This window comes from Cladophialophora bantiana (genome assembly GCF_000835475.1).
Source record: "Cladophialophora bantiana CBS 173.52 unplaced genomic scaffold supercont1.31, whole genome shotgun sequence".
In the NCBI taxonomy this organism is placed as follows: domain Eukaryota; kingdom Fungi; phylum Ascomycota; class Eurotiomycetes; order Chaetothyriales; family Herpotrichiellaceae; genus Cladophialophora; species Cladophialophora bantiana.
The window spans coordinates 165,724-178,535 of record NW_015971605.1 but is presented as its reverse complement, the minus strand read 5'-3'; the positions used below and the strand labels follow the sequence as shown (position 1 = coordinate 178,535).

The following is a 12,812-nucleotide window of genomic DNA, read 5'->3' as shown; positions in this document are numbered from 1 at the left end:
CTTCCAATCCAACAACTCCTCAGCTGATTCTGGCTGAAGTGATGTGTATGTGGCCAGGCAGGACTGTAATGGTGTTGTGCGGCTCAATCTGTCATTTACGGACTCGGTATCCAAGAGGCCCGACATGATTTCACTCTTCCCTCGTCAATTCCACTCGAATGAAGCCTGGGATTACTACTCCCTGCAACCAAGCTCGCTCTCAAGCCTGAACTGAAACCAGTTGCTATTATTATTGCCTTAACTCCTGCCTGTTTGGGTGCGTCCCTTTCCTGCACTTCTCCCCAGCTCGAGCCGTGGCCGGCGCTCTTACTTCCTGCTAGGGCATCGACAGTGCCTCAACAGAAAACACGTCTAGAAGGAGCAATCCTACACCCACAGCAGACACGCAGGAACAGAGTGACGCAACATAGATCGGTCAAGCAAATGAATCCTTTCCACACTGTCATTTTCTTGACCCTCATCAAGGCTTCCAACCGTATCCTGGCCCATACGAGCAAAGTCAGATTAAAGCTTTCGTGCGTCAGCAGACTCTTGCAATCCGAATCCTCCCTGTCACCCAACAGCTTCCCATCTCGCATCATTCGTGGATCCTGTAATCCTCCACCATGTGGCCAGCTCCGCCGCCACGCCTCCCTGGTTGTTTAATGCGGGCGACCCGCTGCACCGCAACCAGAGCTTCATGCAGCCTAGATGTCAGAGAACAATCCAGTCAGGATGAGAAGGGAATAATGGTCCTCTACGACCATGGATGAATCCTTCAGACCTTCACCGGACACCCTTGCACGGGCAATAATTCTGCGAGAGAAAGGCTGCTTGGTGAGAAAGGCTGAAGTCCGAGGGGTTAACATTTCCTTAACGGGTAGCGAAGACGGCGAATCCCATTGGAGCCCACACTCGAGGAAAGAGACCTGGTCGATCCTTCGATCTCAATAGGAAAGGGATCCTCCCAGAGATGCGACCTCAACACAAAGTACATCTCCAACCGTTGTACAAAGGAGCTGAGGAAACAAAGTCGCCTGTCAACGTTCTCCACTCACCGTGGAATTCAGGGGCTAAAAATCCTTTGCTTCATGGAAAGGCAAGGCGCCCATGAAAAAAGCCGCAGGACGCTAGAGACATCGTCAGAACCATGTCATCACCTCTCTCGGGGGGAGTGAGTCGCGAAATTTGGGCAATGGTCCACAGAAGTCTCGTCCCGTGGACACCTTACCTCATCTGCTGCGCAAGCATTGATGACTTTCCAGCCCCTTCAGGTCTGATCGCTACCTACGGTGGTCCCCAATATGCAGAGCACAATACACTCCGCACGGCAAAGATTGAAGCGGTTCTGATTGCTAGGCCTCATCAGGAGGGACCACGAGCAACTCCCCCCTCGTATCAGTCAGTTTGGGATGGTTTATTAACCCCCCGAGCCCCCCCAAAAGCTGGGAGATGACAGCCTAACTAGTGCTACTGTAATCTCTCTTCCCATGACCAACTCCATCAGGTGGCTACGGCTCGTTTTCGGTCCAATACCAATGCAAGACAGATCTGTGTACCTCGTATACGGGCCATCCAAACTAGCGAAGTTGACTTGCAGCGTGCACGATTTTCAGGAAGACTTCTACGAGCTATTCGGTACAGGACTTTCAACATCCTCTGGTGCTTGTTTTAGCGGATCTTGCGTAATCACCACTCCGCATATCGCCTCCGAGCATCAACCAGAACAACAATACTAACGCTTATCGGGCGACGCCTGATGAATAATAGGTGAGTTACAAAGTGTAGGAGCCAACCACTTCGATTTCTCAACCGCCAGTGCTCGCCCTCTAAGAGCAAGCTACCCTCCTGGCCCAACCAGAAGATCACGCCACGAGACGGGCTTTGTCCTCCGTATTCCGTGTTCCCTCGCTGCAGCCGCAATACAAATCCAGATTCGAGGGCTGGCCTCGTTTATATTAAATGATCGACAGGCGGGTACCGCGCGACCATTCCTGACACGACCCTTGCATATCCGCTTGATTAAGCGAAGGGTAGGAGAATGCTGTTACGAAATAGCCATGTGTCACTATTTCCATCAGAATTCTACAGCCTCATCGCATAATCCCACACACCTCAGCTCACCAGCTCCAACATGACCTTAGCCTGCCTGGGGTTCCCACTCAACTTGGATCTGTGGGACTCCACTCCTCCACTCCTAGGTAGAACTTGGAAGCAATCCTTCCCTCATCTTCCGCCCTTCAAGGGTACCGCCACATGACTGTGCGGGTTTCGGGGGATTGAACACACCGGGCACTCCTCTCCAGAAGGTTGGATTGGCCACTCGCTGGCCGAATGAGGAGAAATTCCCTCAAGAAGGTCCGTGGTGGCGTTCAACTCTCTTTTGCGAGGACATAGGAGCGGTTTGGAGTGCTACGAGCAATGATCCGAGGAAAAAGAACGCCTTCGAGAATATCTCGAAGCAGGATGTTCTCTTAAAGTCAAGCCGAATCCGCTTTGCTTCACGGACGTCCCAGGCCTTGGTTTTAGTCATGCCAATGCAACTATCCCGACAATGTAGCATTGCAAAAGCCGATACGCTACCCACTGGTTATTGGAACACGTTCTCGACCGCCAACTCCATCTAAGCACCAAATGGCGAGCTCCATGCTCGTACTACTATGCTTATATGCTATAATCTTCAGGCGGCAAAACGAAGCCGCCTGAAGGTGTGAGATACTCGGTCACCATGGGTTTGCTTTCTCACTAGACGGAGGGAAGAGGGTAGTAAGGGGGTTGGGGGGAGAAACCCGAACATTTACATATTCTATCGTTTTCTATCTACCCTAGGGGGAAACTGGCTGATACCAACAGGGGAGGTACGTCCAATTTTTCGGAAAGCCGCCCAAGATTTCATTTATCATATGTATTACTAGATATGAGGAGCTAGCTAGTCGTTGCGAGAGGAGCCTTGCGCTGCCTGTTGTTTTGGACTGTCCCTGGGAAGCCATCCGATATGATGCGACGCGATGCTGCTTTACAACGCTATGCAATGCCATGCACTATTCAAAAAGACAGGACCGTCCATCACATAGCCCGCCTTTGCTCAGATGATACTCCCTGGCCCTCTCTGCCACCCGCTTTTGTTTGATTCCGTAAAGAGTAAATGCTCTCCTGCTTTGTACAGGTTGGACAACGACAAGCGAGGACAAAGTGTGAATTCGCCCCAGTGACTTGACTTGACTTCGCTTCTAGTACTCTGTATGTATTCCGTATAGTACCACCGGTACTAACCCATGAGCGCTCGCTTCTGCCGCGGCTCTGCGGGCTCCCCCCCAAAGTGCGTATGTTGCGCTCTTGTTGGCTGGCGACAAAAATCCCGAGACGTCCGGTGGGAGCCATGTGCGATGCGAGGGACTAGAAAAATAACGTCCGCCTTGTCACCCTGCCTTGCGGACGAATTCCATTTCTCTCCCCATTTCTCCGCTGGTACTTGACGTGCCCTCAGAGTGGCTTCGGATTCAATGGTTCATCGAACCAGTCTCGGCGATTGCTTGTTGATATTGCCCGCCGAACTATCCAAGACCCAGTGGAGTGAGCTCGTCGAATGGGAAATAGAGGTGACAGAGTCTGATTGGTCTGATCCTTGGCCCTAACCACCCGAGATAAGACGCTGCAACGGCAGGGTTGGTGTGAGAAGCCAGGTTTTAGTTTGTTCGTATCCTTGATATCGCCAGGGATGGTTGAGGAATGTAACAAAGACTGTGACTGTCACCCGACTTCGCGGTAGGGGGTTTTAGTTTCCTTTTACCCATCCTGGCATATGGTCTTAAGCTAGAATGACACAAGGGGTGGACGTATGGTGCCGATCCCTTGATGTCACGGTGCTTGTTGACGACGCGGTCGGTAAGATCAAGGTGAAGAGGCCTCGAGGCTCTTGGATGAGAATTGGTCCTAACGGAAGAAGGCACAAAATGAAACACGGGGAAACCGGTTGGTGCAAGCAAGCAGCTGCGGGTCTTGACTGTGCCAGACAACCGGGAAAGGCCATGCGCAAGCGAGATTCCCGCCAAAGCCATCGACATTGCCACGCTGAGTGCCACGTTTTTGGCAGTTTGATGTCGACTAGGTTTGCTGGTTCCACTCGCGGCCGCATTGGTGCTGCTCTGTATTCGATTCCAGTGGCCATTGCTTCGGTAGCCAGCCTCTGGTCCGAAAATCCGCAGGCCTCGATTAGCCCCATGGGTGATCGGTGCCTGAGGGATATCAGGACCTCCCCTCCTATTGGCGGCAAGAATTGAATCAAGGTCATTTCGGTATATCTCCGCCTTAATGGGAAATTCACCCTTTCTTCTTCAGCCTTTGTTGGGAACGGTTGTCGCATACAACATACACCCGGCTGTGCGCTGATGTGTTTCGTGTAGGCACAAACTCCGTCGCCTATTGACTTCCATTTCAACATGCCGCCTGCCATGCGAATGGTTCTTTGCGCTAGCACCCACATACACATTAGGGAGCAACAGAGTACAGGTCACTTCAACCAATGGGAAGTAGGTACATAAACGACCAAGATAGGATGGCGCCTTGTCCAGAGTTGCGCCCCTTCAATTTCCCGATCCTTCGCTTTGTTGTGCAGTAAACAAACCACCTGCAATAGAGTTTGAAAACAAAATAGGCTATATCTTTTGAACATACCCCGTCCGATCGGAGAATCAGAGATATATGGCAATGTATTGGACAAACGCCACCCGCAATGTTATGTGACGGAATGTCATGTGATGCAGTTGCACCATGAGGTAAGGTGAGGTGATCGTAAGTGAGGCTGCTGAGCTCGTACAAACAAGCTGGGTCATGCCATGGCGTATGCTTCGATGCGGGACATGAATCACAGAAGTTACAGAATTTCCGGCTTGCCCAAGCCAAAGAAATTCCGGATGCTGCTGTTGTAGCTGAAGGAATCAATGTGTTATTGCTCCAATCCATCGACATGGGGCACTTGCCAAAAGTGGTAAGATGCAACGAAGGAAGGTACTCGCCAAGGTCGTTGTGGCGTAATGCCACCCAACTTGAGTAATCGCGGATGGCGGTGAGATTCTCAAGCGAGATCCAGTACGGCGGGAGAACAAAGAAGTTGGCGCTGATGCTGTGAATGCCGATGGAATCAGTTGAGGAATGGTCTTCTCGCATTCCTTGCTCGCTCGCTAGAGAATGCATCAATCTTGACGCCGATGAAAACAATTTCGAATCCTCCTCGTATCGAGTCTTGGGAATTAGGTTGCACTCGCAGTCGCCACTGTCCCGTACGGATGGTCCATTCTCCAAGCTCCCCCTGACTGCTTTGCCTCTTCCTCTTTTTGGCCGACGGCGCAGTGAGTCTGCTGGTCTGGATTGGGGGCACGGGTAAGGACCCGCGAACTGCAGCCGCCTGCGAGGATGGTCCTGCTGGTGTTTGTCGCGTTTGAGGGCGGCGTTGCTGACTGCTGGCCGTAGAAGGACCGGGTTTGACTGTTGTACCTTCGCTCATGACGTCCGATTCCGACTCCGATTCACTGGGCGCCGTTGAGGGTCCATGGAGCATGGCTTGGCCCATTGGACTTTCGAAGTCGATTTCAAAGCTTTCTCCGTCCAGGGTGATGTCCGTTGCAGCCTCGAAGCGCACTTTCACGCGGTCTTCGCTCAGAGGGGTGTGTCCAGGGCTGGCCGACTGCGAAGTCCTCCCTCCCGACAGCATCATCAGTCCCAAAGGAGCATTCGTGGGCAGGTTCATTTTGTTGGCTACCACTTGGAACAAAGATGACACTCGAGCCTTTGCCAGTCCATGAAAGTCCGCCCTCATGTCTGTTAAGTCCAGCACGGTGCTTTCGCTTCCGATTTCAATCACCATTTCATAGGAGGTGTCGTCTACAAAGGGCCTCGCGTAGTAAACCCATCCTCCAGTTGATGACTTTTCGCCGAGAGAATCGTCACTGGTGTATGATACGCCTGAAGGCTTGACGTCTTCCAGCCGCAGACAAATCTCCTGTTTTTGTCTCTCTGAATTGTAGCTGATCTCGTGGGCAATGATCTTCTGCTCCAGCCCCCTTAAATGGAAGTAGCGGCAGTCTCGCAGTAGTTCGGCTCGATGTGATTCATTCCTGATATGGAGAGGATAACCTCGTAAAAGATGCAATAGCTCTGCGAAAATCTCAGCTGATCGACCAGGGACGTAAGGTGGAGTTATCGAAGGTGGGCGAAGAAGCCCTCGACGGTCCAACCCGGGAAAAACTTCTCCAGGCGTCGAGAAGAAAACCGCAAAGCCTAGAGAGAAGAAGTTGGGTGAATTTCCAGGTTCTGAAAAGATGTCTTTGGGTATTTGAAAATGTCGTTCTCCGATCTGAATGAAGATTTCAGACTCGAACAGCTGGTCTATTAGGCGAGGTACTATATGGAAAATCAGCACCGCCAACCACAGAAAATCCACATCCACCTACAGCTGTAGAACTGGGCATCTGCGAACAGCTTCACAAAGTGGCTTCCGTCCACCGGTTTGACGTAGTAGCCTTTATCGACCGTCAGCACCGGAGCAACTATTCAGGCAGGGGATAGAACCTTGTAAATGCCTGGCCACGTCTCGGAAAGTTGCAGGATCTCGATCGATATATAGCGTCCTGACCCCACCAGATTCCTCATTTTGTCGGATCTGTTCTTCGAAAAACTGAGTGAAATAGGATGGGGCTGTTTGAATCGTCAGTCACCGCTGCCCAAATCGCTGCTTGTCTGATTTCATACCATCGGATGATATCGAGGCTCCTGATAACCTGAACAGATCCGATCCTATCTGAATGGGGAAGACCTTCTCCGGAGGGAGGATTGACGGTGGATGTCCCGAAGAAGTGCGTGTCCCCCTCTGCCTAGTTGACGTTTGTGACGAGGTTGTGGGAAGTATTGATGGTCTAGGTGTAGAGGCGGAGGACTGGCGGGTCCTACGGTTGCCAGCAGATATACCTGGAGCTGCCCTGGAGCCGGCTGGGAGGTCTGAAGAGGTAGATCCTTCATCAGGGGACGTTGGCCCGACGCCTGACATCCGCTCAAAGGTAACAAAACGATTACTTGCAACGGCAGATTCGGATGCTGGTCCAGGTAGGACTCTGACTTTCTTGTCACCGGAAGATTCGGTCGGGGTCGTTGCAACGGAGCTGGACTTTCGTTTGAGAGCAGATCGAGGAAGCAAAGGCGGGATGAAGGCTGTCACCGAACCATTACCATTGGCGGTGGTGGCCACGTCGGCCGAGTTGCTTGTTGGCGGTGGCGGATTCTTCGGAGTAGTGGAGGGAGGAAATGGAAACCTCGAAATGGACGGGGCGTCGAACTCGTCAAAGGTGTGAATGTTTTCGTGGATTAACTCGCCAGTAGGCTCATATATTGGCTGAGGCGCGAAATCGAGAAAAGGCCCAGAAGGAGCAGCCCAGGGCTGTGAACCAAAGCTTGGGACGCCTAGGGTATAGCTAGCGGCAGGAGCTGCATGAGTAGAGGCAGCCGCTAGGTGATGTTGAGGGTCTGTATCATGTACAGTGACGGTAGGATATTCTAAATCCTCTGGGAGGAAGACAGGTCGCGTGTCTGGGGAAGGATTAGCGGCGTCAGCAGGCTCGGCTTCAGGGTCAGAGATAGTTGTGTAGGCGCAAGCACTGGTTATGGTATTGGGGTGATTAGTAGCTTTGGAGCCTGGACCTTGCCCTGGAACTGGACCGGGACCATTTGCAATACCGGTGACGGTGGCACTTGTACTGGCAGCACAGGTACGGCGACCATTGGACATGGGCGAAATCGAGATGGCTGGGGAAATCAGGTTGGTGTCCGTTGTCGTATCCGAGTGATGAGTGACATGATTGTGATCAAAGGCGAATGTCGAGTGTGGGTCCGTCATCACTCAGATTGAGATGGCTCTTTTGGGTACACCGAACTCCAGTGGCAGCCAGAGGCTCGGGGGAAGCTCAGACAATCAGCCCACAACTCCTACCACTGCCGCTGGAACCACGCCCACTGCATGAGCTTCGGGCAGCAGCGGCGGCGGCGGCGGCAGCAGCAACCTACTAGCCCAGCAATCACCCGGACGTGAACCCAGCAGTAGCACCAACACCAGCCCAGCAGTGTCCTTCAGCGGTGGGCGGTCTTACCCCCGAACGCCGCCTGCACGGGGCCTTCCGGCTAAACTGAAGGGGAGTCCACAGCTCTAGGACCGCCCACGAGGGGGACCATCGGCTAAGGGAGGGTGGGCGTTGGCCTCTATGTCGGGGCGGGCAGTGGGTCGGAAGGCTTTTTTGTTTTTTTTTTTTTTTGCTTTCCCCTCCCCCTACCCCTGGCACAGGGAACTGGCTTTGGTGGCGGTCTCCGCAATAGGGAAGCAGGTTCGGGAATGACGAGATGGACGGATGGGCTGATGGGCTGCAGGTTCCGGAGACAGCTCGAGAAGGCCTGGCGGCAGCGATCAGGAGGCTTTGGCGGGTTGCTGGTGTGTGTCTGGTGTGCTGCTGGCGGACTCTTTGCGGTGCTTGAAATTCGAGGAGTGCCAGATCTTGGCTGAACTGTACGATGAGTAAGCCCTGAGTCATAGGCCTGACGGCGGCACTATTGGCCAAAAGGGTCTGACAAGTCCCATGAGACGAGTCTTGTGACGCATGCCGATTACCAAGAGCCGGCGCCATCAAAAGTCAGTGTCGGAGATGTGAGATGTGCACGGGGAAAACAGGAAAATGGATGATGAGAAACGATGCTTATGGCGATGAGGAAGGAGCACATACGTAGTTGTACGTACTAGAAATATGGTAGAAGATTCTCAGTCCTTTCTACCTACCCGCTGCGGGGCGGGCGCCTAAGGGGCTGGTGGACTCCGAGGGCTGCTTTTCACAGACAGCTTGGTCGCCTGGCCAGAAGCAAGGAAGCCTCTGGATACCAGCCTTAGCCTTCAAGCCTAGAAGACTGATTCCGAGATTCACGGTCCCAGGCGCAAGCCTGAAAGGCGGAGGGCAATGGAGGGTCGGGGTGCAGCCTACCACCTGCACGACGGGACACGGCAGATCTCACTCCAGCCACAAAGCGAGCAAGTAAAACGCCGTCGGTCCCTTGATCGCGAGCTCCAGCTCCTGTCCCGTCAGGTCAACAGTTCAAATAACCCCTGCTTGGAGGCCGCGGGAAGAGAGGAGTAGGATGAATCTGTTGAATCCGGCCTTGTTAGCTTGAATAGCTTGGACAGTAGACAAGCGAGGTAGGGGCGCGATGGTATGGACGCGACGGTATCGAAACGTGGAGGCCCGTGTTCACTTAACCGAGGGTCGGCAAAGGTGAATGACGTGCGTGGTTCGTGGTGTGGGAGCTGGTGGCAGATCATATGTCCAGAAGAACATCCCAAGAAGAGCCTCCAGGTAGGGCTCGCTAGTCCCACAATGGCATTTCGCGGAACAAGATCCAGATCGGGTTGACGAAATGAGAAACTCAGTGGTCGGAAGAAGTAGGTGGTGCTGGACTCGTCCTCGATGGCCCAGAACCTTGGGATATAGTGCTTGAAGACGTAGGGTTTCCCACTGGGACGAGGCTGTATGATTCGAGGAGAAGTGGTGCGGGAGGCTGCCAAAATATGCTTTCCCGTGCCAACCCTCGGGGCAGCGCGGACACCGGTGTCAGTTGTTGTGGTTTGGTGTAGTAAGAATAGCAATCTTCCTTCTATTCGTCGCTATAGAAGAAGAACGGAGACACACCGCGGCACTTGGATCGTAATACTGAAGGTAATGCAGATCGGCCTGCAGACTGCAGAGATTACAGGCCTTCCCCGCCTGCAACAGCTCTTCTTATATCTGCAAAAGTGTCCCCAACTTCGTGCTGCGTACCGCTCTGCACCCCAAGTATCTGCGGTGAGGGAGCCCAAGACATGTCATGATCGTCAGCATTCATCAAGGGGCAGTATTGACAGCGCAGGCATCATGTCCAATCCTGTATGGCTCACGCGGGCCCTGGCATCGACATTTGGCCCCCCATGGATCTGTAGTGAAGCGCTTCACTATTTGTCGCTAGCCACCCAGACTTGAACGAGCTACAACCAGCGCGTCATTGCGGCTGAGATCAACCTTCGCCTCATTTGGCTGTTTCATCAGCCCTAGGAAATGACTGTTGGGTGACTGTGAAGCTAGGTGAGATGCTAGCCTTAAGCGAGTCGGGCTGAATTAATTAATCGTAGCATATATGAGGCCAAAAGATTGAGGGATGGGTAAGAAGCGCCGAAACGCCTGGTGGCCGGGGCCGAATCTGGTCGGGTCGTGCTACCACTACTTGAGTAATATTCTATCCCTCAGAACTTACCACATTTCGTATTATGAGGAAGGGGCTAGAGTCCGACAGGCAATAATCCAGTCCACTGAACCAACTTGTCTCAGGAAAGCAAAGGGAGCCCGTGTCCGGCCGATCGCGACCCCGTTGCGCAATATGGTAATAACGAATTATTGGAGTGTGGTAGCGTTTGAATTGCGTCTCTGTTTCTGATTTGGACTGCTTGGTACCTGCACTATGCTGGCCACGTGTTGAATTATTATGAAGTTGTCTTGAATTCACCCTCAATGTCCGCAATCTTCGCGACAGCACGCTTGTAGGCGTCTCGTTCATGAAGCCGTTCGATGTACGCCCAGACCCTAGGATATTGACTATGCGTGAATCCTGACCTGGTCTGACCAACTTCAAGTGGGAATGAAAGCATAATATCCGCCGCCGTCGCGTCCTTCCCACATAGATAGTCTCCAGCCTCAGGGGAAGTTTCAAGTTGACCTTCAAGAAAGTCATAATGGTTCCTCATGTTTCTTCGAATATACGATGACTCAACCTTGCTTGCGATACTATTTGTGATTGGCTTGATGAAGAAAGGAACAGCAGCATTCCTAATACCTGAGTTTATCAGTGTTAGGTACCTGTGCATGAGATCTGAAGACACTTACTCCCAACTATGAGCGATAGAAGCATAAGTGGCATGAGGCTGCCCTCAGCATAGTGCATGAGCATCCTGTAGCGTAGCCAGGACTCTGTTTCGCCTCCTATATGTCCATCTTTACCTTCTTGGTACCTCTTGGGAACAAAAGAGGTTTCTTTCCCATAATACTCGCAAAAGCATTCCGCCATCGCTGAAGACTCTGATAGCACAATCGGCGTGCTCGAGCCTGGTATATCAATCGTGACAACGGGAGATTTGCCTAAGGGGTGAATGTTCTTCAACTTAGGCGGTGCAAGTCTTTCTTGGGTCCTTTTGTGTGTTTTGAGTTCATAAGGCACTCCAAGTTCCTCGAAGAGAAGCAGGATCCTATGAGCCCGAGAGACCTCAAGCCTAGCTTATGTCAGCACCAGGTTTGCATGGGCAAGGTAATCTACCTCGTACGGAGAGGCATCTCCCATTGCTCACCAGTGAAGAGTGATCTTTGGATTCCCAACCACCTTAGTGGCGCAGCTGGCAAGGGGTGGCCATCTCAAAGTAAGGTACAGAGTATAATCCAAGCAAATTGTTACCTTTGCAGCGACGCTTCGGCGTCCGTATGGGGTGCGCCAGTAAGCCACGTTTCTCTCCTGGTTGATTCGTGCTCTGGCGAGATACGCCAGGGGCCAGGGTCTCGTGGTGTCAGCTTGAAAAAAAGTGCTTATCACTTGATCAAAATGTGCGATTGATGGTCGTTAGGGGATGCAGCCCCACGAATTGTTGCAGGTGGACAACTAGACTGAGAGATGTCCGCAGAAGGACCCAGAGATCGTTCCTGCTTTAGACGCGATTGAAGAATCGAAGCGGTTTATGCGAGTCAACTCGAGTCAATCGTGTTGCGGACGATCGCGTTCTCAGCGATTCGTCCCGGTTGCGCAACACAGTTGAACTGCGTCCCAGAGTCGTTCGGAGCTCACCAGCAGCTGCAGAGCGGGAAGCAATAGCATAGGGTAGATGGAGCCACCAGAGCGAGTAGGCACCGAAGAGAAACAGTCACGCACTGCCACAACGAGTACTAGCCACGCCAAGAATCTGCAGCCACCTCTCCCAGACCTCAATCCATAATCCAGGTTGACCTGGACATCGCAGGCACCTCGACTTGACCTACTAAAACAATATCTCACACTCAAGCAGTGGTCAATCATGGCTGGACCAACACGTATGTATATGTTCTGATGCTCGTACAGAGACCCAGCAACGAGCTTGAAGCTGACGTCGGTGTTGAAACAGCTCTCCGCCATGATCCCGCTCTCGAGAAATATAACCGTACGTGTCCCTTTCACCCATTCGAAGCCACCTTCATATCTGCGAAAGACCCCCTTACAACGTTGATGAGCACTTTAGATCATACATGAGCTAGCCAAGGTACAAGGAACTGACTGCGAGTCGCAGAATTGAACAAAGAGCGGTGGAGATACTTCCGCTGGACCCCTCGCACAGCTTTCATTTCCTTCATGTACGCCATATTTGTACCTTCGGTCGTTGGATACGCCTTTGCAAAAACAGATGTAAGTCAGAGCATCAGGTTGTTGGGTTCTGGGGACTTAAGGACCGCGATGGCTAACTGAACGTCTGGAATTGATAGGGCAAATGGGACATGCGCGCGAAGCTCAGGGGTGATACAATCAGCGAGTTCTAAGTTTTGCAAGGAAGAGGTTGACGGGGAGACCACAATACAAAAAGAAAGAAAGTTGTACCTATGCGCCTCTGTTCCATCAACAGCGGCATGGACACTGTATTGAATTGAGAGCTCAGCTGCCCATGGCTGGAAGCTTCACTCCACCGGCAATGATACAAGCCTACGCCAGATTTTCGTATACTCCCGTGACGAACTTGGTCTCGAAGTCAACAACCTCCAACAAGTCCC

At 52.4% G+C, this 12,812-nt stretch overlaps 3 protein-coding genes across 3 annotated transcripts; 1 reads left to right on the top strand and 2 right to left on the bottom strand.

Annotated features, from left to right (window-relative positions):
* Positions 1–5,119: 5,119 nt before the first annotated feature.
* Z519_12615 (uncharacterized protein) lies at positions 5,120–7,864 on the bottom strand (the record flags this gene model as incomplete). The annotated part of the gene is made up of 4 exons (XM_016770320.1): positions 5,120–6,378; positions 6,429–6,497; positions 6,547–6,672; positions 6,727–7,864. The coding sequence occupies 4 exons, from the start codon at positions 7,862–7,864 to the stop codon at positions 5,120–5,122; spliced, it is 2,592 nt and encodes an 863-aa protein (XP_016613498.1).
* Positions 7,865–10,516: 2,652 nt separating this feature from the next.
* Positions 10,517–11,367, bottom strand: Z519_12614 (uncharacterized protein; the record flags this gene model as incomplete). The annotated part of the gene is made up of 3 exons (XM_016770319.1): positions 10,517–10,866; positions 10,917–11,299; positions 11,351–11,367. 3 exons carry the CDS (start codon positions 11,365–11,367, stop codon positions 10,517–10,519), a joined length of 750 nt encoding a protein of 249 aa, XP_016613497.1.
* Positions 11,368–12,088: 721 nt separating this feature from the next.
* On the top strand, positions 12,089–12,584 carry Z519_12613 (uncharacterized protein; the record flags this gene model as incomplete). The annotated part of the gene is made up of 4 exons (XM_016770318.1): positions 12,089–12,104; positions 12,176–12,211; positions 12,338–12,453; positions 12,531–12,584. The coding sequence occupies 4 exons, from the start codon at positions 12,089–12,091 to the stop codon at positions 12,582–12,584; spliced, it is 222 nt and encodes a 73-aa protein (XP_016613496.1).
* Positions 12,585–12,812: the final 228 nt, after the last annotated feature.